The sequence below is a fragment of the Phoca vitulina genome, unplaced genomic scaffold (assembly GCF_004348235.1).
Source record: "Phoca vitulina isolate PV1807 unplaced genomic scaffold, GSC_HSeal_1.0 scaffold1, whole genome shotgun sequence".
In the NCBI taxonomy this organism is placed as follows: domain Eukaryota; kingdom Metazoa; phylum Chordata; class Mammalia; order Carnivora; family Phocidae; genus Phoca; species Phoca vitulina.
The window spans coordinates 61270239-61296811 of NW_022589704.1; the positions used below are offsets into that span (position 1 = coordinate 61270239).

The 26573-nt window shown below is 36.0% G+C and overlaps 1 protein-coding gene across 1 annotated transcript in view; it reads right to left on the bottom strand.

Annotated features, from left to right (window-relative positions):
• Positions 1–13342: 13342 nt before the first annotated feature.
• Positions 13343–26573, bottom strand: part of UBR3 (ubiquitin protein ligase E3 component n-recognin 3) — a 178567-nt gene continuing 165336 nt past the window's right edge. Inside the window, exons 28-31 of the mRNA XM_032401120.1 lie at positions 22023–22202; positions 16740–16949; positions 16057–16196; positions 13343–15754 (exon numbers count right to left, since the gene is read on the bottom strand). Of these exons, the coding sequence (XP_032257011.1) occupies positions 15637–15754; positions 16057–16196; positions 16740–16949; positions 22023–22202 (648 nt within the window). The 3' untranslated portion in view covers positions 13343–15636. The remainder of the gene's footprint in view (positions 15755–16056; positions 16197–16739; positions 16950–22022; positions 22203–26573) is intronic.

Here is a 26573-nt window from a genome sequence, read left to right on the forward strand (position 1 = left end):
AAATCATTTTAAGTCCTAAAGAGTCACAGACTTCTTTTTCTTCTACTTTTTTTTTTTTTTTAAGAGAGAGAGAGCACATGGGGGTGGAGAGGCAGAGGGAGAGGAGGAGAGAGAGAGAGAATCCCAAATAGGCTCCATGCCCAGCGGGGAACATGACGTAGGACTTGATTCCATATCATGACCTGAGCCGAAATCAAGAGTCAGATGCTTAACTGACTGAACCACCCAGGCCCCCCAAGAGCCACAGATTTCTAATATCCTGTTTCATGGTTTCTTTAATATAACTCTCTTAAAAACATAGTAGACTTTTTATCTATTGGTGTCATTTCCAGGCTTCAAAAGCTCTAGCAATAGCTTTTTTCTAGACATTCTTCTTAGATTTGCTCTGTATCATTGCTTTCTGTCTTCCATGACTCTCTTTCTACTTATTTGTAGGTAAATTAAACTTATCAGACCTCAGTGGGAGAGCCACATTTTTAGTCTCTTTTCCATAAACCATTTTGTCAAACTAAAAGGATATATTGCACACCACACCCTTAGTTTGATCTTTACTCTGAAACAAGTACTTTCACAAAGGCTTTTCAGAGGTTTTAACAATGATGTCAAGACTATAATCTCATTTCATCTTTGCCAGATGCTGAGTTTACTGTTACTCAACACGTTTTCAGTTTTATCTTTTAGTAATTGCGGTTGAGAGAAGCTGTGTTTTCCAACTCTTCAATTCCCCAAATTTTTCGACTGTGTTCTTTTTTAGTCTTGCTACAAAATGGTCAGTTCTTTTCTGAGCTCATCTGCTCTTGTAATACCTTGTGTAACGCAGCCAACAGCAGGCAACACGTTATGTTTTCCAACACTTTCCCCAAAAGCTACAGGTTCATTAGGTATCTTGTTCATCTTATAAATTATTGCAGACAACAGCTTAACAAATATTTTGCCCCTGGATAACATAGATCTCCTTTTCATCCTTAAATATCCACTTTCTTGCTATCTACCATCAACTCTTAAACCACTGACATATATTTTATTATTTTTTGTCACAAAAAATCCCATTCCTCATAGCAATTTCTCTATCAGTGAGGCTAATCCAGATTATATTACAATAACAAGCAACTACAAGAATCTTATCATATTAAAATGTTAGGTTAATTTTTTGTTGTTTTTTAATTTTAATTTTTTTATTTTTTAGAAGATTTTATTTATTGGAGAGAGAGGCAGAGACAGAGCATGAGCAGGGAGGTGGAGGCAGAGGGCGGGGAGAAGCAAACCCCCCACTGAGCAGGGAGCCCAACGCAGCACTAGATTCCAGGACCCTGAGGTCATGACCTGAGCCGAAGGCAGATGCTTAACCAACTGAGCCACCCAGGCGCCCCAAGGTTTATTTTTGTCCATGTTTGTTTTGCTTATCCAGCACAGGGTTGGCTTGTTTTCAAACTGGGACCCAGTAGTACTCTGGAACAGAGTAGCCAGCACCTGGAGCATCACCAGTTGCCATGACAATGGGAAAAACAACAGGATGAATCATTCACTGGATTTTAAAGACTGCAAGGAAGCGCACATCACTTCTAGTCACATTACATTGACTGAAGCAAGTTATATGGCTATATCTAGTTCAAGGGAGTAGGAAATTATAATCCTAACATGAACCTGAAAATGAACTAGAAAAACTTTGGTGGACAGCATTAATGATTATCACATCCTCCAAGATCTTTATTATTTTCCTTTTCACATTTAGGGCTAGCATCTACCTAGTACAGATTTTGGTATGGTGTGATAGGATCCAATATGGATACCACTATCATTTACTGAAAAACCCATTCTCTTCCCACTGCTATGCAGTGCTACTCTTCTTATAAATCAAGTGTTCACATATGCATGGCTTTGTTTCTGGGCTCTCTACTCTGTTCCTTTGGTCTATTTATCTATCCTTACCCTAGTGGCACATTATCTTAATTCCTTTTTTTTAAATTGTATTTTATTATGTTATGTTAGTCACCATACAGTACATCATTAGTTTTTGATGTAGTGTTCCATGATTCATTGTTTGCATATAACACCCACTGCTCCATGCAATACATGCCCTCCTTAATACTCATCACTGGGCTAACCCATCCCCCCACCCCATTATCTTAATTCTTCGTGAACTATTGTTAAGTCTTGATAACAGAACAAGTCTTATCTAGGAAAACTTTGTTCTTCTGTAAGAATGTCTTGGCTTAACTTGGACCTCTGCATTTCCATATAAAATTTAGAGTCAACATATCTTTGAATTTTGATTGCCTGGCAATGTAAGGAAAAATAACATCTTTATAAATATTAAGTCTACCCTTTTATAACATGTAAATCTGTTTAGATTTTTATTAATATCTTTTATTTTTCTCATTAATATCATTTTAGCTAAAGAAGTCTTACAAATATATTTTTTAAAGATTTTATTTATTTATTTGACAGAGAGAGTGAGAGAGCACAAGCAGAGGGGGCAGTAGAAGGAGAGGGAGAAGCAGATTCCCCGCTGAGCTGGGATCCCGATGTGGGTCTCGATCCCGGGACCCTGTGATCACAACCTGAGCTGAAGGCAGACGCTTAACCATCTGAGACACCCAGGCACCCACAAATCTTTTATTAGATTAGTTCATAGGTATTTGATACTTTTGTAGATGGTATGTTCTAACAATTTTTTTTTTTGGTAAATAGAAATAATTGATTTTTCTCTATTTTGATTTTATTTCTAGTAACGTATCTAAACTCTAATTGGAATAACTTATCTATAGATTCTTTTGTACTTTCTGTGTACACAATCACATCATTACTGAATCTGAATACTGACAACTTTATTTCTTCCTCTTCAATCGTTATTAGGACATTCCTACAATGTTGAACAGAGTAGTTATACAGGACATCTGGTCGTGTTCCCAATCTCAAAGGGAAAGTTTTCAATGTTTCACCATTAAATATGATCTTTGCAGTAGGTTTTTTTGTTTTTATTTTTGTTTGGGTTTTTTGTTGTTGTTTGGTACCCAAACTTTATCAGATTAAGGAAATTATCTTCTATTCCTAACTTGTTAACAATTTTAACTATGAATGCATGTTAGATTTTTGTCACATGATTTTTTTGCATCAACTGATCTTAACATTTTCTCCTTTATATGTTAATGTAGCAAATTACATTGATTGGTATTTTAATGTTAAACAATCCTTCCATTATTTGAGTGATAAACTCAACTTGGTCATAATTTGTTATGGAAAATTTCAAACCATGTAAAAGTTGAGAGAATAATATAAAAATTCCCATGTACCCATCCTCCAGCTTCAATAATTAATAGTACATAATCAGCCTTCTTTCATGTATATTCCCATCTCCCCATTTCCTACCCTCACCTCAAATTATTTTAAGGCAAACTCCAGACAGTATATCATTATTATCATTATCATATATATATCAGTGAATATCTCTAGCGCTCTTTTTCAAAATATAGCCATAATTGTTTTGGATGTGTCTCTGGTAAACATCAAATGTTGGTTTTGTATTTAATCTAGTCTGACAACTTTTTTCTTAATCAGGAATTCAGACTATTTGTATTTAATGTAATTTCTGTAAGTATAGATTCAAATGACTACCTTCTTATGTAATTTTATTTCTCTCTACTGGCCGCATTATTTTTTTTTTAAAGATTTTATTTATTTATTTGACCCAGAGAGAGAGCAAGAGAGCACAAGTAGGGGGAGCAGCAGAGGGAGAGGGAGAAGCGACGTGGGGCTCTATCCCAGGACCCTGGGATCATGACCTGAGCCGAAGGCAGATGCTTAACCGACTGAGCCACCCAGGCACCCCTTATGTTATTTTTGATTGGTTTTTATTATTCCATTCTCCACTCCCATATTAGTTTGGAAGTTTTATCCTCTTTCTTATTCTGTATGAAAGATTTTTTTAAATTACCCTAGAAATTTACTTTCCAAGGTATAATATTAATCTTATTTCACTTACCAAAAAGTATTGAGTATCTCCATGTATCAGGTGAAGTAAAAAGCCACAGAGGTAAAATGAGCAAGCAGTCTGGTCCTTGAGGAACTTTAGCCTAAGTCAGTCCCTTTATTTTTCTTTTGAAGAATCTCTAGGTCTCCCAAGTTCAGACTACTGCTTTTTTTCATTATGTAAATACCATGTGTTTATAAAAAGACCTAAATATTTCATAAGCTTATTGTAAAGATTGTCAGCAGTCTATTACATCTTTTTCACATATTAATTTTTTGGTTTTGGTTCATCATTTTGGAGGATCCAGCTGCTCTGGATCTTTACAAGCATCTTTCTACACATCACACCTATTCTCATAACCTTGCGGTGAAGTATTATCATCCAATCAGGAAAGTGATTTCAGTGAGATTGATTCTCCCAGGACCACACATCTTGTGAGTGCTCGGCTGGATTTGAATCCAGATCTGCCTGTCTCTAATGCTTATACTTTTTTCCACCATATTACATGGCAGGATTTGTCAATGAAGGCTAGAGAAATTGTAATGTGTATTAATACCTTAAGAGTACATGATTGTCACTTGATTTTATTTATTTATTTTTAAAGATTTTATTTATTTATTTGACACAGAGAGAGACAGTGAGAGAGGGAACATAAGCAGGGGGAGTGGGAGAGGGAGAAGCAGGCTTCCCGCGGAGAAGGGAGCCCGATGCGGGGCTTGATCCCAGGACCCTGGGATCATGACCTGAGCCGAAGGCAGACGCTTAACGACTGAGCCACCCAGGCGCCCCGTCACTTGATTTTATTGAGATATAATTCACATACCATAAAATTCATCTTTTTATTCATTTATTTTAGAGAGCAGGGGAGGGGCAGAGGGAGGGAGAGAGAAACTCAAGCAGACTCCCCACTGAGCACAGAGCTTGATGTGGGGCTCAATCTCACAACCCTGAGATCATGACCTGAGCTGAAACCAAGTTGGACACTTAACCAACTGAGCCACCCAGGTGCCCCAAACTTCATCTTTTTAAAGTGTACTGTTCAGTGGCTTTTATTATATTCACAAAGCTGTACAACCATCACTACTATCTAATTCCAGAATATTTTCATCTCCCCCAGAAGAACCCTCTTACTATTGGCAGCCATTCCATATTTCCACTTCCCCCACGACCTTGGCAATCTCTAATCTACTTTCTGTCCCTATGGATTTGCCTATCCTGGATATCCCAGCTTTTGTCTGCAGCCTTTGGCTTCTTTCACTTAGCATGTTTTCAAGGCTCATCCATGTTGTAACATGCATTAGTGTTTCACTCCTTTTGTGGTTGAATAATATTCCATTTTATGGATATACCACCTTTTCTTTATCCATTCATTGGTTGGTGACATTTTTGACTATTGTGGATAATGCTGCTGTAAACATTTGTGTACAAGTTTTTGTATGACATTTATTTTTTGTTCTCTTAGGTATATAATTCAGAGTGTAACTGCTGGGTCATATGGTAACTCTATGTTCAATTTTTGAGGAACTCTCAAACACATCAGTGTTACTTTACATCCCCCACCACCCCCCCCCCACAGCAAAGTATGAGGGTTGCAATCTTTCCACATTGTCAGCACTTGTTATTGTCCATTGTTCTGGGTAAGCCATCCTAGGGGTCATGAAGTAATATCATACTGTGGTTTTGATTTACATTTCCCTAATGGCTAATAATGTTGAGCATTTTATTAATAGAGCTTATTTGCCATTTGTGTATCTTCTTTGGAGAAAGTTTGTTCAAGTCCTTTGTCCATTTTTTAATTGGGTTGTCTTTTGGTTGTTAAATTATGAGTTCTTTGTATATTTGGCATATTAAGCCTTATCATACATACGATTAACAAATATTTTTCTCCCATTCTGTGAGTTTTCACTTTCCTGATAGTGTTCTTTGAAGGAGAAGTTTTTAATATGGATGGAGTCCAATTTATCTTTTTTTTTTTTTTGAGGGGCAATGGGTTGTTTGTGTTTCAGGTGTCATATCTAAGAAACTACTGCCTAATCCAAGATCACAAAGATTTATAACTGTTTTCTTCTAAGTAAATATTACCTTTACCGTTTTCTGAGACAATGTAAGAAATTTGAAATGTTTCAATTTCATTTATCACTGTAGCTTACATTCTACTGTTGCCACTCATATACATACATATTGAAATTCTATATAATGCATTATGTTCATTTAGCTATACTTAAATATTTAACACAATTTTTGTTTTTTGTTTCTTACTGAAATTTAATCTTCCACCAGGGCTATTTTCCTGTTGTCTGAAGAACTTTTGGGGAGATTTTCCTTCCTTAGGGAGGATCTGTTGCTATTAAATTCTCTCAGTTTTTATTTTAATGTCTTTATTTTGCCTTCATTCTTGAAGAATATTTTTGTTGTGTAGAGAATCCTTGGTTGAGAGTTTTCTTTCAACACTTTGAAGGTATTTTTCTACTGTTTACTTGTTTCCAATATACTATTGAGAAATCAGAAATCTTTTTTTTTTTTTTTTAGATTTATTTATCTGAGAGAGAGAGAGAGCACAAGCAGGGGGAGCAGGAGATGGAGAAGCAGGCTCCCCACTAAGCAGGGAGCCCGACGCAGGGCTCAATCCCAGGACCCTGAGATCATGACCTGAGCAGAAGGCAGACACTTAACTGACTGAGCCACCCAGCACCCGAAGAAATCAGAAATCTTTTGAAGGTAGATCATTCTTTTTCCAGTGAGAGGCTTTTAAGATTTCTTTCTTTTTTTTTTTTTTTCAGTTTCACTATGTGTCTTGATATGGATTCCTTTCTATTTATCCTACTTGGGTTCTACTGACTTCTTGAATTTATGGCTCAATGTCTTTCATCACTTGCAGAAAATCCTCAGCTATTACCTCTTTCAATATTGTCTCTGACACATTCTTTCTCCCCTATCTTTCTGGAACTCCAAGTGTGTTTGACATTTTCACAATGTCCTCTATGACTTTTACCTCTCTTACCCACTTTCCAAATCTTTTAAACTCTTCTGACTTTTAACCCAGTTTACCATGTCTTTAGCTATGTCTCAAATGATATTAAACAGCTCCATTAAGTTCTTAATATTTTCAGTACCAGAATTTCTAATTGGTTCTTTTTCAAGTTAAAAAAAAAAATCAGTTTTAGTATCTAGAGTCCCTGTGGCCCATTACTATTATTTTTCTATTGATTTTGGCTTATATGTATTGTCTCATCCTGTTCCTTCACTTTATTTGAAATATTTTCAGAAATAATTTGGATGATATCTTCCAGAGAGGTTGTTCTTTCTGCTAGTCACTGCATTAGCAGTCTATGACCAAGACTTTTTTTAGAGCTGGAATTACTCTCTTCACTCCATCAGTTGTTTTTTTTTTTTTAAGATATATTTGAAAGGGAGATGCAAGTGGGGGGAGGGGCAGAGGGAGACAAGCAGACTCCCCACTGAGCAGGGAGCCTGAAGCAGGGCTTGATCCCAGGACCCTCAGATCATGACCTGAGCCAAAATTAAGAGTCTAATGCTTAAATGACTGAGCCACCCAGGCACCCCTACTCCCATCAGTCTTTTTGCTCAAGTCTTCCCAGTCAACTTGTGGTTAGATAAAACTAATCTTTTAGATTTTCTCAAAAAACATTCATATTTGGATGCTTAAAACCTTCTCTATGGCCTTGGTACTTCAGAGGACAACCCGACCTTAAAATGATTGGGTTACTTTCTTTCTTTGAGGTTTTTGAAAGTCTGCTTTGCATGTTGCCTTGCTTCACATGTTGCATGTGAAGTCTGACACAGTATAATTATCTTGTCCTTTTTAGGTATTTGATCTTTTTGTGTCTGTAGGCCCTGAGAACTTTTATCTTTAGAGTCTAATAATGTTTCTAGGGTGTGTCTTAGATTTGATTACGGGTCAATTTTTCTGGTATTCTGTGGGCTCTTTCAATATGAGCTCAAGTCTTCTTTTATTTGAGGGAAATTCTTAGTCTATGCCTTTTTAAAAACTTTACATTTTGAACAAACTTTAGACTTGCAGTTGTATGAATAGTGCAGTTCCTACATATTCCTCACTGTGTTTCCTGTAATGTTAACAACTCAGATAACCATAGAAAAATTATCCAAAATCAGAAATTAACATCAATTTTACACTATTAACTAAGCTCCAGAAACTATTTGAATTTCACCAGCTTTCTCATTGTGTTTTTGGTGTCGAGATCTTATTGTCCAAGATCCCACATTGCATTTAGTTGTTTCTCCCTTGGCCCTTCCAGTCTTGTAACAATTCTTCAGTTTTTCCTCATCTTTCACCTTGACACTTCAAAGAGTACTGGTAAGTTATTTTGTAGGATGTCCTTTAGTTGGGTTTGTCTGATGTTTTCACATGATTGGAATAAAGTTATGTACTTTTTGCAGTTTTATTACATATTTCTCAGTAAATCATATTAAGGGTTCATAAAGTCAATAAGCTTTATTCCTGGTGGTAGTGACTCTAATCACTTCACTAAAGTGATATCTACCAGGTTTCTCTACTATAAAGTTACTATCTTACCCTTTGTGGTTAATAAACATCTTGAGGGCATACTTTGAGAGTACATATACACTCTTGCTTCTTCAACTTTTGTCCACTCATTTGGCTTTTAAAGTTTTCTTCAAGAAGATGGGCCCCTAATGACCTCCACCTCCTGATTCTTAAACACTCTTGTGTAAAGCCCTCTCACATTGTACCAGCGTTGGTATGTGTGGTGGAAATGATCATATGCCACTTCCAAGCTCAGGTTATGAAAGACATGGGGGCTTTCATCTTGGGCATGCTTTTTTATGTTCTCAGTCTTTCCTTCTCCCTCTTTTGGGTCACTTTTTCTAGCAAAGTCAGCTGCTGTGTTGTTAGCAGCCCTGTGGAGAGTTCCACATGGCAAGAAACCGAAGTTTCTAGTCAATAGCCACAGGCCTGAGTTTGGAAGCAGACCCACCAATCCCCAGTCAAGCCTTGGATGACTGCTGCCCTGGCTGATACCTTAACTGCAGTCTTGTAAGGGACTCTGAGGCAGAACCACCCAGCTAAACTACTCTTGGATTCCTAAACCACAGAAACTGTGAAGCAATGAATATTGTTTTACTGCATTAATTTTAGGTAATTTGTTACACAGCAATCAATAACTAATGTAGTGTGAATCACTTAATCTGACATTAATAGAAGCCAGAAGTGTCTATGTTCATTTAGTCATATTAGCTATTGTCTCTATTGCACAGATGAGAAACCAAAGTGTGGCAGGCTTTGAATTAGCTATCTAGAAGTCACTTGCAATCCCTTTTATCTGCCCTGTATTCCTTTAGTGTAGAGGCTCAAAAGCTAAAACACTTACCTTCCCAGATTTCTTTGCATTTAATAGTTGCCATCTCACAGTACTGACTAATGAGATATATGTAAAAGTGCACTGGGAGAAGCCTTCTCTTGCTGAACAATGGACAACACCTTAGGAAGAAGCCTTTGGCCTATTTTCCTGCCTGGAAAACAAGGTTAGCAGCCATCTTGCTTTTCATCCTCATAGCAACCTGGAGATTAACAGCTGTTTTGTGGCCATGAGGGTGAAAACTATAATCTAACAATGTAGAAAAGGGAAACAGTAGGGATCTAGATCCATGGTGATTTCCTTGAAACTAATAAACCCCTTACTTCTTCAAGCCATTGCTTAGTAAGGTTTTTTGTTTGAAACAGGGCACATTCCTAACTAATATACTGAGATGAAGTGAGGTCATTCAAACCCAGGTCTGCTGACTTTAAGCGCTAGACTCTGATGGTAAAACAACACACCATCTGAATAATAGCAAAAACTACTTGAAAGGAGGTAGTTTGATGCAAACACAACCAGGTGTCCTACAGACAGGGATATGACCTGGCCGTGCTCGGGAGAGTCAGAAATTGTGTTCCACTCCTCCACTTCATTGTCAACTTCCTACTTTCTCACCTCCAGAAGCTATACTTTGGCTTCTACCTCTACCACCTCACCAAAACTAAGCTTGGCAAACTATGGCCAACAGCCTGTTTTTATAAGTAGTTTTACTGGAACACAGCCTTGTCAATTCACTTATGCAGATCAGTGGATGCTGTTTGCACTGCAATGGCAGAATTGAATAGTTGTGACAGAAACCAACTGGCCCTTTATAGAAAATGCTTGCTGACCTCTGCTCTAAATTAAGGCCATAGTGCTCTTTTTAATATTGCACTCTGCCCTATCTCTTACAATGACTTCCTTAGGATTCCCCTTAGGATAAAGACCAAAATCCGTAACATGGCTCAAGAGGCCATAATCAGATTCCTGACCACCTTTCCTGCATCATCTCTTGTTATGTATTCCACTACCTTCTGCTTTCAATGCTTTAGCTGTACTTCATTTCTTTCAGTTTGTTGAGTGTCCCCTGCCCATGCTAATTTCAGAGGCTATGTGCTATATATAATTTCAGGGCCTTTAGAATGCCCTCCATTTCTTCCTTCACTTAGCTCACATCTACCCTTTCCTCAGGTCTCAACTTAAACATCACTTCCTCCATGTAGGCTTCTGTGAACTCCCCAAAATACATGAGTCCCCCGGTTCCCACAACCCTCTAACTTGCTTATAACATCTATTTACTTGTAATTATATATTTAGTGTTGTTTTCCACAAGATGGTAAGCAAATACTAACCCTATTTGCCTTGTTCAATGTGATAGCCCTGACATTTAGCTTAGTGTCTAGAATATAGTAGGCACTTAATAAATAACTCCTTGCTCTCCCTTACCCTACTGATTTCCATCAAGTCTCTTCTGATACTGTCTACCGCTTCTATCTCTACTACAATTCACCTAGCTGAGCCAACCATCGTGTCTTGGCTCTTTCAGAAGGTATCTAACAGGTCTTCCCACTCTGGATTTTTCTCCACAGTGCAGCCAGATTGATTTTTCTAAGATGCAAATCTAATTATGTCACTCTCCTGTCTACAGCCCTAAAATGGCTTCCCATGCTCTCTGAACAAAGTCTAAAGCCCTTAAAAGGCTTATAAAATCCCTTTGTAATTTAGATTTTTCTCTCTCAAAAGCACCTGTTAGAGTCATAACGATTCTCTTTCAGATCTGTAACCACAAGTCCTCTTTCAACCTTCGGTCTTTGCCAGTGGTATTCACTATACCTGCCTGAGACACTACTCCCCACACCTCCACTTTCACCCAGGTGTGTCCTACACAGTATTTGGGAATCATCATAGACATCTCTATCCCCTGGAAGCCTCATCATACTTCCCAAGTCTCATTTAGAGGTTCCTTCAATAGTAATTTATACTCCATTCTCCTCATAGCCAGCCCCCCGGCCCCTTAACACAACACCATTTGTAGCATTAATCACACAGAAAGCTATACGAGAAAAGGGACTATCTGGTTTTTTTCCCATTGTACTTCCAGTATCACTGCTTGGTGCATAAGAGGAGCTCAATAAATATTTACTGAATGAATTCAAATGATTCAACAGGAAAGCAGTTTGTCCTAATTCCAAATGAAAACTTTGAACACTTGCATTACATCTCCTCATTAAGTTTCATCATGAATTCCAATCCTATAGCCCACAATTTACCCAGCATGGACCCCACACTCATTTCAACCAGTACTCCTAATTCTCTTACCACCCGATATTGCACCTGCCTCTCAAGTCCCCAAATTATGAATTAATTTAGCAGTCTAATTTCTACCCTTCGGGTTCTGGACTGCTGATCTTAGGGGCTCTATAAAGTCCTAGAACCTTTCTAATTGGCTCCTTTGAAAATGTTATGGCTTCTAACCCCATTGCGCTCTCACTATGACTTCTGTGGTGCTTCTCCTTATTTCTAGCCTCCTCTCCCACCGTATGTCTAAACCCTACCACTTAACTCAAAACTCCCAGATATACTAGATGTATATCTGCTCCTCTGTCACCAACCTTAGAGGGAATCAGATATGAATCCTCTTTGTTTGCTCTAGACTTTCTTTCCTTTCTCTTGTCCCTCTTCCTTCACCTCAAGCTGAAGCCTTTATCTGTGCTCTTGACCCTACTTCTCTGGCTTGCTCTTGGGCTCTACCATATTAATGTTGTTATTGCCACGTCTTACATTGCAGCTATACGTAAGGGCCCATCACGCCTTTTCATTGTGTTGCATCAGCTGCAGTCATATTCACTCCAGTGCTACTTGATTATGGCACCCTAGGATGGTGGTAGCACTTCCATATTTGATGTGCTTCATTAGCAAGGGAGCTTGAAGTGTCACAAATCAAAAATGATCATGTTGCCATCCTTCTGCACACTCCAGCCAGATCATAAAGGAAAAGAACTATGTGCTGTGAATGGGACTGAGACAGTCCCAAGTCTTCTGCCCTCCCACCAACCATCACATGTCAGGAATAACCCCCAGTGAATGTATCTTATCTTGGTAATTTGATTAAAATCATGGTTAAAATCATGTTGTGCTTTGTTTTTGTTGTTCAACAGGACCACAAAAATAAGCCAACAACAGGAATTTGAGAGTCAACAATTACAATCCTGGAGATGGTACAGACTCTTGGTTCATACATTCTCTCTCACTGTTGTCACCTTCAAGCCCTCAGTGCTTTCAATCAGCATCTTTTCTATGTCACAGAAATCAATAAATACCAAAATATAGGGCGCCTGGGTGGCTCAGTTGGTTAAGCGACTGCCTTCGGCTCAGGTCATGATCCTGGAGTCCCGGGATCGAGTTCCGCATCGGGCTCCCTGCTCGGCAGGGAGTCTGCTTCTCCCTCTGACTCTCCTCCCTCTCATGCTCTCTGTCTCTCATTCTCTCTCTCTCAAATAATAAATAAATAAAATCTTAAAAAAAAAAAAAATTTAAAATAAATACCAAAATATATAAAATAGAAAAAAAAGATTTGTGAACACAAATGGATTCTTAGCTGATAACTGCCTGATGAGCTTCAGGATGGAGGGGTAGGGGCAAAAACTGTCAATTCCAACAAAACCACAGTCCATTAAAAATAAACATTATCATAAAGCCCGTTAGATTTCTGAAGTCTAGATGGAATTTTCAGAAAGCGGCAAGGACCACAGCAGTGTTCCTCAGATCTGCAGACCCATTTCCTTCTCCCCAACTTCCAAAAACATACATACTTAGCAAAAAGCTTTGCATTCATTTTAAGACAAGGATAGAAGAAACAGGAACTACCTCTGTAAATAAAAGGTATAAGGAAGAGCAAATCCTTTATATTTAACTCCACCTTAGAGCAACTATTAGTTACGTTATGCTTTGATCTTTTCTGCTATGCTCACTTATATATATTATTGTCAATACCTTTAAAAAAAAGAGAAAAACATGTAAGAATTAAACATTTTAAGGACCTTTCACAAACCAAATGACAGTAGGTTTTTATTAACATATCTTACAATGTTGATTATTCCTATTTTTGTAATCTCTGCTTAATTATAAAGATTGATTTAGCCTCTACAGTAATGTACTGTATTTAAATGATCATTCATACAAGATATCACACCAGTACATTTTTTTTTTGGAATAATATACACACATCACTCTAGCTTGGACCTGTTATTTTTAAAAGTGGGTTTATAAATGGGACTTATAAAAGTTATGGGGAAAAAATTAAAGTTCTAGTTTAGCAGCATGCATGTATGTAATTCAAGTACAATTTTCAACCAAGTGCTTTTTAAAAATTTACTGGTGACTAATTCACCAATATCAAAATAAACACTATCAAATACCCAAATTTTAATGTTAAGGCTAATATTTTCACTTCACATCCATATGCACAATCATAAAACATTCCATTTTAAATATGTAGTAATCAAAATCTGAATACATTATACCATGTATATATAGCATCAGAGTTTCAAACTGTAGAATTATTCAAGTTCATGAATCCTGTAACAGTATTTACTAGAGATTTAAATTAGCATTTTGCTCTTCAACCACACTTACAAATGGTCTGGTATTCAGAATGACCAATGCAAAAAATATGACAGGCTGAACTTATGATACAGTATTTAAAAAAGTAGCAATGTGTTGGAAAGGACAACTATTTAGTTAAACAGAATCAGTCTCATCTTTCAGAAAGTTATCTTAATATTTTGGAAATGTATATAAAAATAGCAAGCTATTTCCATTTATTTTATTGTAGAGCTATAGGTAATTTTTTGACATTTTGAACACATTTGAATATGTACTGTTCTGCTCTATTTTAATGCAAGGCCATCATTTAATGTCCATTTTCACATTCTGTAATGTCATGTCATTCAATAATTTTTAGAACATAGATCTGACTTTATTTTTGAATTTTATCATTAGATGTTTTTGAGTTTATTTTTACATGTAAAAATGTAATTTTATATAACAAGCCATGGAAGTCCAAAGTACCAGGAATTGCTTGATAACACTATATATTAAATAATCATCAAATTACTAAATCATTTGGAAGAAAAATCTTGTTAGCAATATATAACATGCTTTTCTGTAATCTTCCTTCTCTATTTATAGAGTGGGTTTTAGCTCAATCATTCCCATTCTTACTGATTAAAAAAACCCAACAAACATAAATCGCTTTTCGCAGCAGCTTCTAAGAAGAATACAGATGCACGGCTCATTCATGAGGGTCATCACCACTGAGCCTTTTTTTTCCTTTTAGGAAACTAAGCAGAAATAGCAGTGATTACGCTGCACAAATACAATACAGATGAACCTCTCAAGCTGACAGGAAAGTTCCAAAACTAAGCTTCATTTGTGGGTAAGTCTGAGCATTTCCAATTCAATCATTTAAACAAAAACTTGGTTGGTAATAAAAGGTGGGCATGCATAAAAGCAAAATCTGCCATGTGTATGCTCTTAAAACTTCTGATTTTATAGTAAAATCTATTTGTTAATACCTCAAGTAATTCATCCAACCGAAATGGCAAATTTTGATTTTTAAGGACTCCCTTCCCCAACCACACATGTCCCCCAGAATGTACTGTATTATATTAACAGCAGCTATCTACTTATTTTACAACTATTTCAATTATTTACCTGGGGAGAGTATTTATGAAATTCCTGAGAATGAATTAAGTTTTCAGCAAAGCCTTAAACTTTTAACAGATTCCTCACAATAAGAAAAAATTTTAAAGTCCTACTATTAGACCAACTTTTACTATACAATATTTCACATAAATCATGTCTTACATGTTTTTTCTAATTACATACAGCAAAAATCTCAAATCAACACAAGAATGGCAGAGGGAAAGGATGCATTGTGTTTAGCAGATGCAAATTAAAACACACAGATATAAAGAAGCAGTAAAACTTTAAATAAATCACACCCACTCTAAGTATCAATGAATGGCTGATATGCATTGCTGGGAGAATCATTTTTAAACAAGTTGTGCTTCTTATTAATTGTGGACTTAAAAAAAAAAAAAGGACCACTAAAGAATGATTTAACTTGTTATTTGTTATGTTCTCCAGATACTTAAAAAAAATATTATACCATTAATGTGATTACCAAGCACCTAATTTTGGAAAGGCTTTATAATGTATGTTTTCTTTTTCTCCCTCAGCAAAAGCGTTAATCCCCCAAATTAAGGTAAAGCTTATTGTTGATAAATTCTTAATGAAAATGATATAATGCAATGCTGAGGTGGTGAGTCACAGCCCATTGTAATGTGGACCCCATCTTTTATTGATGTGATCAAAAGTATGAGAAATCCACTGTTGCTCAAGAACTTTGTATCTTTCCTTACAAATGTAGAGAGGTTTGCCTCGCCTAGAATAAAAAGGAAAAAAAGGTATTAAAAGTTATACAATACAGTGAAGATTTCACACACATTTTTAAAAAATAGATTCTTTATGGCTAAAATCTCACATAGTAGTTGGGTTTATTTCATATTTCCTTAGCATGTGGATGTGGAAAGTATCTCAAAAACTAGAAATAGCTCTAACTTAATAACTATCAGAATTTCTTAATATAAAAAAAAGTATTATTACAATTACAAAGCCAGGAATGGCGCATTGTTCTTACTGATGAAACTTCAATAAAACATTCAAATATATCCATGCATATCTAACCTAAGATCCCGATCTTCTTCTCCATGAGCATCCAAATACACAGAACCCCAGAGGCAGAAGCGGTGGCCTCGAATGATGATAATCACCGATGCATTGATCAAAAGGAAAATCCCTGTTCCAGCACCACAGTTCTGAGAATGCTAAATAATTAAAAATATATCAATGATCTTCATAATCAAATGGACTTTATAAGAAAATCAAGAATGCCTTAGTTAAATGTCTTCTAAATAATACCAAAATATTTCTTAAATTTTTAATAAGATTTCATCTAAGTTAAACTTACAATTTCATTCTTAACATTTGATTAATAATACATTAGGAGGAATTTGGGTAAGGGTTATCTAGGAAAGCAATTTAGAGCCAACATAAACCTAATTCAGAGGCAGGCATCCACAACAGCAGGTCTGACCACTGTTTCATTGCCCACCATGTAAGAGCCCCTGCCATTAAAGGGCAATGGGAGCAGGGGGAGGAACTGGAATTGTGCTCACTTAAATAAAGCCGCAGATGTTTGGGGTTTTTAAACCCTTCAATAACAACAAAAGAACAAGATGAAATCCTTGTGTACTGTGTATTTAATTCAAAGAAGAGTTAATATGAAGAGCTGGCTTAACCACATATACCACATTTCCATGTGATAGATTTGAGTTTGCGTAAATTTTATATTATTTACTATTTCTTACCAATACACATTCACAGTAACTTTGTTGCTTGCAGCAAAGTCCTTTCAGGCATACAAAAGTACCACAAACAAGGCAAACGGCAGGATCCTTAGGAACCTTAGTGCAGACACTACAGGTTTTTCTGTGGTAGTACTGAAAAATGGTGTTATAATTCTCAGGCAACTGGAGCAGGTGTGGTAATTTCCATCTTGACTCTTGGATAAGCAAGGCCTAAAATATTACCCAAAAATATTCATTAGTCCTACGTATTTAAGTCACTAACACAAAATGCCTATATTTTAAAGGCCTTTTTTTTTTCTTTAAAGAAAAAAACATGTCTCTAAGTATGTGGCTTATTTTCTTTATTAACACTCTTCTCATTTCCATTTTACAAATGACTGAAATAGTACTTCAACAACTACCAATCTCAATTTTAATGTAGTTTCCAATTACAGTATGATGTCAGCATTTAGATTAAGCACCCTAAAACAGTTAAACTTGTTGTTACTTTAAAAGAAAAATATTAAACATAACTAAGAATGCATGGAAAATATATCTAGATGTACTTGTTTTTAAATATGCTTAATGCAAAATTTTAAACAGTTAAACTTTTTAAAAATCAAGTTTTGATCTTTCTCAGATAAACAATTTACTGGCTTTTCTTAAGGTAAGGTTATAGTTATAACTCATTATTTCTACATCAACACTTTATAATTTAGAATCTCCTTCTTAGAAGATGTAAAAATTTTCTCATACCACAAGCATTTAAGACCTTTTGTATCCATAAGTGCTAGGGGTACAACTCTTTTCATAAATTTTCTGCTACAAGTATGAAAAAAGTGCCAAATTAGTTAAGTCTCCCTGCAGAGTATACTTCATTCATTATCTGCAGTTGTACAAAAATACTGGTAATAGCAGGAATTTTTTTCTAGATGCCTCTCCATTAACACTTAGAATAGATAAAATGTAGTATGAATCTATTATCTCAAGAAACTGTATAGATGGCAGGCAATTCATGTGGTGATAATTTCACATTACCTACAACCATAATCTATCTAAATTGATGCAGTACTTAAGTAATCAGCCTGGCATTTATCAATAAGTTCATGGATAAAGTGGCCATAGAAGCAAGGATAAGGACAATATATGTGCTTACAATATGCTATCTGCCTGCATTCAGTGCCCAAACTCAGACTGCAAAGGTTGCATGTTCTGTAATGGGTTGATTATATTGCACTCTTCCATCAGTGGAAGGAATAGCAATTTGTCCTCACTGAACTTGATACCTATCTAGATTAGACTGTAAATTACCCAGTAGCTCATACCACATGATCTTAAAGAATTTTCTTCATAAAGAGAGATGTAAGGCAATAGGTGGATGTCTATGGAATTAACTGATCCTAACATATATTCAAAATATCTGACAAAACCGCTGATCTTTTAAATGATGAACCACTTTGCTGATAAATTTTTATATGGTACCAGCTGGGAGAAAATAACTATAAAATGAGGTATATGCTCCCACAGAATGAAGTACATGCTCTAAACCAGCAACCAGTATATTGTGGGTGATCATTTTCTCACAGATGAAATGCATCAGTTTGGAAACCAGGGAGTACAAAGTGATTTTGGTATGTCTCATGATTATACCTAAGAATAAGTTTTATTTCTGTTTCCTGCTATTCTGAATTCTTCTGTGGTTTTAGGACCATCCTAAGGAAGTTGTGTACTATACTCCATCCGAGGATATGATAATAGTTCCACTGAATTAGAAACTAAATGTCATCTGGCCATTTTAGGTTCCCCACGTCACTAGGAGAAGAAAGGAACGGCTTACAGCATTGTCTGGAGGGACTGACCCTGACCATCAAGAAGAACAGAAATATTGCTATACAATTAGCAGCAGAATGTTTTGAACTTAGAGACCCCCCAGCCCCACTGCTCGCAATGTCCCAAGCTTGAAAGGTAAACTATTATGGCCTTAATATAAGCAAGACACAACCAATCACCAGAAGCTCAAGACCTCTCAGAATAAAGTCTGGTTCACATCCTTGGTCAAATAAATACAACCTGTTGAGGTTCTGGCCAAAGAAGTTGCAAGAAGAAAGTCATATATTCGACTATATATTAGCTACAGCTTTATGACTACTTGCAAATACTCTTGCTTACGGTGGCATATCTTCTTGCAATATTTTCCATTCTCTTTTTCTTTCACTTAACTATGGAATTCAGGGTGAGGAGCTGCTAATTAAAATTTTCCCGGCCACCAGGGTATAAGTACAACAAATCACAGAAGGAATGGACATCTCTCAGAGCCTCTGATTTCAGAGAGGTATGATGATGTAACTATTGGATGTGACTTCAGGTTGCATATTTGGGAAAGTGGTGGATGCATCTGTGATTATAAATGGAATGGTTACATCATTTTGAACAGGGGAAGAAGTGAAACTGTGAATGAGAATAAGGATGTCTATGTGCCAACAGGTAAGATATGAAGACAGTGGGCCACCAGTGTTTGTTATATATGTTTTTCCATTTGTCTATCAACCTTACCTGCCTTCTTATATTATTAACAGTATTACAAGTAATTTTGGAAAATAACCTCTTTTCTTGTTCCATAGAGGTCTGATAGTTGCCTATCACAAGATCCTGCCCCATCACAGGGGTGTACATAGGATGCAAATTAGGCCAATCAGATCCTTTCTCCCAGGAATCTGAATCTTGAGCACCACATAGAAGGAAGGAAAGTGGTTCAGGTGGGGTTATCTAGTGGTAGCACTTCAGAGAAAACACACCAAAACTGTCTGTTGCAATCAAACTGTCTGTGACCAAAGAATCTTAGCTGATACAAAAAATTAGAAGCAGTAATTCAGACTATCTTTCAAGGGTACTTTGGTTGGACTATTCAGCTCCAGTCACTGTTTATATCTTGTTCAAATTTAAAATTCCAGGTAAAGAAAATCTGGTTGACCTGGGTCAGAGTGAGGACTAGAGATAGCACAGAGTGGAACAGGGACAAGAGTAGGGATGCAGGTCAGATGGGAGTGCATTCAAATAACTAGTAAAAATTCTGCATAAGTAGAAACAAATACATAAATGTCACTGTTCTGGCTCTAAAGCAAATCATTATCACTCAATTTTACAAAAAGATTATTTTTAAATGACAAATTCTTATTTTCCATCAATATCCATACCAATAACCATACATCTAACATGTAAGCTTGCTATTATAGTATCAAATGAGTTAATTTTTATCTATTGTTTAACCCATGATCCTAAGAAGACAAAAAATTTTAAGTACACTCATCACTTTCTCCTGTTCTGGTTCTACAATTATACCCAGCTCTTACCCCTAGTCTTTCATTTTAGGTTTCTAGACATCAATATATAATTTCAGATTCTAGCTATAATCTGAAAATAAAGAAATTACTAGACAGGAAAAAGATTTTTATATATAACATAAAAGGTTCAATTAATGTCCTGAAATTGTCTTTCCTTTAAAAAAGGGAGGGTATAAAATGATATTATCTCCTTAAGGATTTCAATAAAAAACAGAAATGAACAAAAACAGAGACATTTATTATTTATGCTTACCTTGCCTTTATTATTCACTCAAAGTCTAGTCTAGTCTGACACCTCTATCTAAAACACTGAGCCTGGGTGGCTCAGCTGGTTAAGCATCTGCCTTGGGCTCAGGTCATGATCTCAGGGTTCTGGGCTCCCTGCTTAGCAGGGAGTCTGTTCTCCAGCTCCCTCTGCCCCTTCCCCTGCTCATGCTACCTCTCTCTGTCTCTCTCTCTCAAATAAATAAAATCTTTTGAAAATAAAACAAAACACTAATTTTTTATTGTCTCCTGATGTTAAAATTAAAATTCTCATCTTCCCTGAAACATGGCTCTTCTTTCACCAGTTCTATTTCTACCAATGATATCATCTCCCCAGTTAACTGTTCCACAAATATTTATTAGGTGACTAGTCTATATCAGGTACTTTCTAGGAACTAGGAATTCAAAGATAAATAAGGAACAATTTTTGCTTTTGGAGCCCCCATTCAGACATATTAAACAAACAAAAGTGATAAATATGGTGACTGTTAGAGACACTAGCAAAAGTACTGTCCTACAGCACAACAGAGGGAGGGGATTAGAACTGAAGAAGAAGGATTATCAGACAAACCTTTATAGAAGAGGTACATTTATCTTAGCAAAGCCTTGATGAGTGATTAATTCGACAGGAGAACGGTAGGAAAATTGCTTTAGATAAAATTAACAGCAATTAGCAATAACACAGATGTTTAAAAACATATAGTGCACTTAAGAACCATTCTTCTGTGGTTTGAGCAAGCTGGTAGCAAGGGAGTGGGTTGGATGAAGTTAGAAAGACAAGCAAGATGGTGAAAACCCCTGAATGCCATGCAAAGACTTCCTATCTTCCTCCATAGCCAATGGGGAACCATCAATGGTATTTTAAGCAGGATCACATTTCTATCAGAACTATGTCTACTAGTTACTATTCTTTTAATGCTTTGTGTTCAGATCTTAAAGTCAAATACATCTGGTCATCAAGTCCTATACATTTTTCTCAAATGTCTCTTGCAATGCTTATATTCTGTCTAATTTCTACTATCAGAATAATAGACCAGATTTTCTCCACCACCTAATCTCTGGCTTCCCTCTCTCCTTACTTCAATTTACCTACGAAAAAGCTACCCAAATTACCTCCCTAAAACACTACTTTCATCATATTATTCTATTTCTCAAAAACTGTAGTTCCACCTCTAGAGGAAAGTCTCAGCATCAAACCATGGCATTCACAGCCACCTCCCACTGCTCCCACTCGACCTTTCCAGGTCACTTACCTTCAACACAAAACTTATCACTGGCCAAGCTGGCAGGATAGGCGCAGCAAATTTTAAAACTAAAGACATGGCCTTTTAAATCTGCTACTCCAAATCTTTGATTTCTATGTGACAGTTCTCTTCCCAATAAGCTTACAAGTTCCTTGTCTCTTAAAATTCCTTTGTATCTTTCAAGTCTAGTGCTATGATTATTTAAGACATTCAATAAAAACCTGATGACCTAAAATGAACTTAAAGTAACATATTAATAACTTAGCTTTATTAACTGAAATATTTTTGCTTTTAGAATCATCAATATTATATAAGGAAACCATTTATTCAACATAATTAGTTTAATAAATGCTGCCAAGAACAGATGACCTGAAATTTTTAATTCTTCGTTATTCTCTTACCCTATTAGCATATCACCACTATGTCAAGTGGGTAATACTACTCTTTTTACATACCTTTCCTTGTTCTGCATGTCTTTCAGTAAATGAATTTATCTCAAAACACCACTGAGATATAATATCAAATGCTGGAACTGGCCAATCCAGACAGGAGGCACTGATGAATGGATGTTCTGTTTGGTAAAACGTTGGCAGAAGTCCCAGGCAGCTGGAAAGAATCGAAAATTCTTCTTCTTCCTTTTAGATACGAAACAGAAAATTCTCAAGGCATTTCATAAAGAACAGTTCCCATTATAGATATTTTAAATGTCATCCTCATCAATTACTTTTGGACAGTAAGAAAATTTTCTTAACTGAGTCAAGTAAAGGAAAGTAAAAGGAGTAGGAAGGGCAAAGGAGAGAAGAGGTTCCCAGTTTTTTATCCAAATACCCCATAGTATTTCTCTTTGAAATTTAAATCTTAAGTGCCATAGCATCTGCTAAATAAAAAATATTTAGTTTTTAAATAGTGTTGTCACATTTCTGATGAATACAGTCTATAGAACCTAACTACTCTATGAGAGCAAATGTTCTGGGGGCAAAGAGAAAGTAACTTTTGGTTAAAAAGACATAGGCTGTCAGTGTGGGTGAAGAACAACAGTAAAAACATGGAATTCACAAGATGCAGTACAAAATAATTTGCCTGGACCCTGAATGAGTGTGAAACAGTTTTTTTTTCCCATTTTTAATTTTTAATTTTGTTATGTTAATCACCACGCATTACATCATTAGTTTTTGATGTAGTGTTCCATGATTCATTGTTTGCGTATAACACCCAGTGCTCCATTCAGTACGTGCCCTCTTTAATACCCATCACCAGGCTAACCCATCCCCCCACCCCCCTCCCCTCTAGAACCCTGTTTGTTTCTCAGAGTCCACAGTCTCTCATGGTTCGTCTCCCCCTCTGATTTCCCCCCCTTCATTTTTCCCTTCCTGCTATCTTCTTCTTTTTTAACAAAGTCAGTTTTTAAAAGAGGGTGGAGTTTTTAAAAACTTGAGAGATCTAAGTGCCAGCTAAGCTGAAGTTCTATTCAGTAATAACAGAACCAAAGAAATCAGTGAGCTAAGGACTCGTATCTTGAGTTTTACAGGAGTTTATTAGTCTTATAAACACCAAAATATACTCCCCAATCCTTCTTTATTTAACTAAAAGACTATTTAGGAGGCTAGTATGTTTACCTTCCCCTGTCCACTGGATCAATTCCTATCATCCTTCAAATTCCAGCTCCCCAGGGAATCCTTCCCTGACCAAACTTAAAGAGGCCTTAGATTACTCAGCTCCATTCAGATAAACTTAATCCTTCCATACTCTGTAAACACTTCTCTTCTTGGGTTTGTATTTTCTATTAATTAATTTAAAAATAAATTAGCATTTCCTGTAAGACTGTGGGAGTAGTCCCTCGGGCGGGGGCTCTGTCCTCCCAGTGCTTGGCACATAGTAGACATTCAACAAACATCTGTTTGTAAAACTAAACTAATAATGTAGACTAAGTATAAAATTCTAAAATGTGCTACAAAGAAAAAATAAAGATTAAAAAAGCAAAATGATATGCAGGCTGAAAAAGATGTTAATTTTTATAATCTCTAGAAATGAAGCTATACATCTCCATTTTAAGAGCTACATAAAGAAGGCATCTTAAAAAACAACTTTATTGAGGTGTAGTATACATACCATAAAATTCACCCACTTTAAGTGTAGTTTGATGAATTTTGGCAAATGTGTAGTCAGGTAACCACAACTATAATAAAACTTTTGAACAATTCCATCTCCTCCAAAAATTTTGCTTTTGCCTGTATGCAATCAATTCCAGCCCCTACTCCTGGCGCCAAGCAACCACTCATCCTGTTTTCTGTCATTATAGTTTTGGATTTTTAAAAATTTTCATATAAATAGAATCAAACAGTATGTGTATGTGTATGTGTGTGTGTGTATTGTCTTTTGTGCCTGGCCTTCTTTCAGCATAATATTTTGAGATTCATTCATGTTATTGTATCAGCAGTTCATTCCTTTTTACTGCTGAATAGTATTCCACCATATGGACAGACCACATTTTGTTCATGTATTCACTTGCTGATGAATTCTGGTTTGTTTACAGTTTTTGACTACTACAAATTAAGCTATTTTAAACATTTATGTAAGTCTTTATGTGAACATATGTTCTCATTTCTTCTGGTAGATACCTAGAAGTAGAATTGTTGGGTTGTATAGTAAATGCATGCTCAGCTTTTTAAAGAAATTGCCAAACTTTTTTCAAATTTGACTATACCATTTTGCATTACCACCAGCAATGAGTGAGAGTTACAGGTACTCCAAATTCTCATCACTTGTGACATTAATTTGTACTCTTCTAATCAACAACGATGGTGAACACATTTTCATGTACTTGTGCATCATTCATATATATTCTTATGAGAAGTGCCTGTTCAAATTTTATGCCCATTTGTTTTGTTTTGTTTTCTTAATTACTGAATTATAAGAGTTCTTGATATATTTTGGATACAAGTCCTTTCTCAATATATTTTTAAATTGAGATATAATTTGTATACCATAAAATTCACCCTCTTAACATGTATAGTTTAGTATATTCACAAAACTGTGCAACCATCACAAACTAAGTCCAGAATATTTTCATCACCCTATTCTAAAGGGATTTACTTTTTAAATTTCATTTTCAGATAGCTCATTGCTAGTACGAAGAAATAGATTTTTTGTACATAGATCATGTATTCTACAAATTTGCTTAGCCCTCATTTATTAGCTCTAATAGTTTTTTGGAGATTCCTTATAATTTTCCACATATAAGATCATGTAATTTGCAAACAGACATTATTTTACCTCTTCCTTTCCAATCTAGATGCCTTTTATTTCTTTTTCTTGCCTAATTGTTCTTTCTAGAACTTCTAATTCAATGCTAAAAAGAAGTGATGAGGGTAGCCATACTTTCTTGTCCCTGATCTTAGAGAGCAAGCTTTCTATCTTTCACTATTAATTATGATGTTAGTTATGAGTTTTTCATACATGCCCTTTATCAGGTTGAGAAAATTCCTTTCTGTTCCTTGTTTTTTAGTGTTTTTACCATGAATGGGTGTTGAATTTTGTCAAACATTTTTGACTACTGAGATGATCATATGCTGTTAAAAAATCAACTCTATTAATATCGTGAATTAAATTAAATGATTTTTGTTGGTGAACCAACTATGCGTTCCTAGGATAAACCCATTTGGCCATAGTGTATTATCCTTTTCTATAGCTAATATTTTGTTAAGGCTTTTGCTTCTATGTTCATGAAAGATCTGGGTTTGTAGTTTTCTCATGATGCCTGGTTTGGGTATCAGGATAAAATTGGCCTAATAAAATGAGTTTGGACTGTTCCTTCTTCCTCTGTTTTCTGAAAATTTGTATGTATTGATACAATTTCTTCCTTAAATGTTTCATAGAATTCACCATGATGTTACCTTTGCTAGTATAAAATTGTTGACTTCTCTTTTTTTGAAGGATAATAATTACAGAAGTTTAATAAGCTAAATCAACTTTCTTAATTGATACAGATCTAGTCAAGATTTTCTGTTTCTTCTTGAGTCAGTTTTAGTAATTTGTATTTTTCAAAGAATTTGTCCACTTCATCTACATGATCAAATTTGTTGGCAAATGTTATTCATAATATTCTCTTATGTTTCTGTAGGGATGTTTCCTCCTTCATTCCCGATACTGGTAATTTGTACCTTCTCTCTTTTTTCCTTATCAATCTAGTGAGGAGTCTGGCTCCTGATTAAAAATCTATGTGTGATTTTTTTTTCAGGCCTAACTATAGGCAATTTACAAAGGTTTTACTTCACAGGCTTTGTGGGTCAAAACCGCCCTCCCTACATCAGACTCAGTACACAGCCAATGCATTGCAGTCTCTGAAGGAATTTACAGTCAAGGTCTCAGGCCCCTCCCCTCCCCCAGTCACATTCTTTCACATATTTACATTCCTAGCTCTGGTACCTTTACTCCTAGGATTCTTTATATGAGGCCTTGGGAAGGGGTCTCTTCTACTCTTATCCCTTCCCCCCCCACCCCGACTTTTCTCTACCTCAGAGCCCATAAAACTGCCAAAGCCTTTTGTTTGGGGACTCCCTCAACAGATCCCCACATCTGGGCTGATCCACCTGACCCATGACTGGTGTGCCATTTCATTCCATGAGGGTAAATGGAACAGGAAGAACTGGCATTTTCTGTGGTTTTAGCCTCTTGCTTATACCATCATAGTAAGTGATTAGAGACTGAACTCTCACTTTTGGCTTGTTGCTTTAATCAGCTACTCCGACACCTCCTAGTTCAGTTCTCTCTCTTCCAGTTCAGCTGAGCTCCTAACATTTAGGTTTATCCATTTTACTGGTCTTTGCAAAAAAACAGACTTTGATTTTTCTCTATTTCTCTATTACTACTTCATTGATTTCTGCTCTGATTTTTCTAATTTCCTTTCTTTTACTTGCTTTGGGTCTAATCTGCCCTATTTCTAGCTTCATAAAATAGAAATTTAGATGAATGATTTGAGAACTTTCTTCTTTATAAATATAAGCATT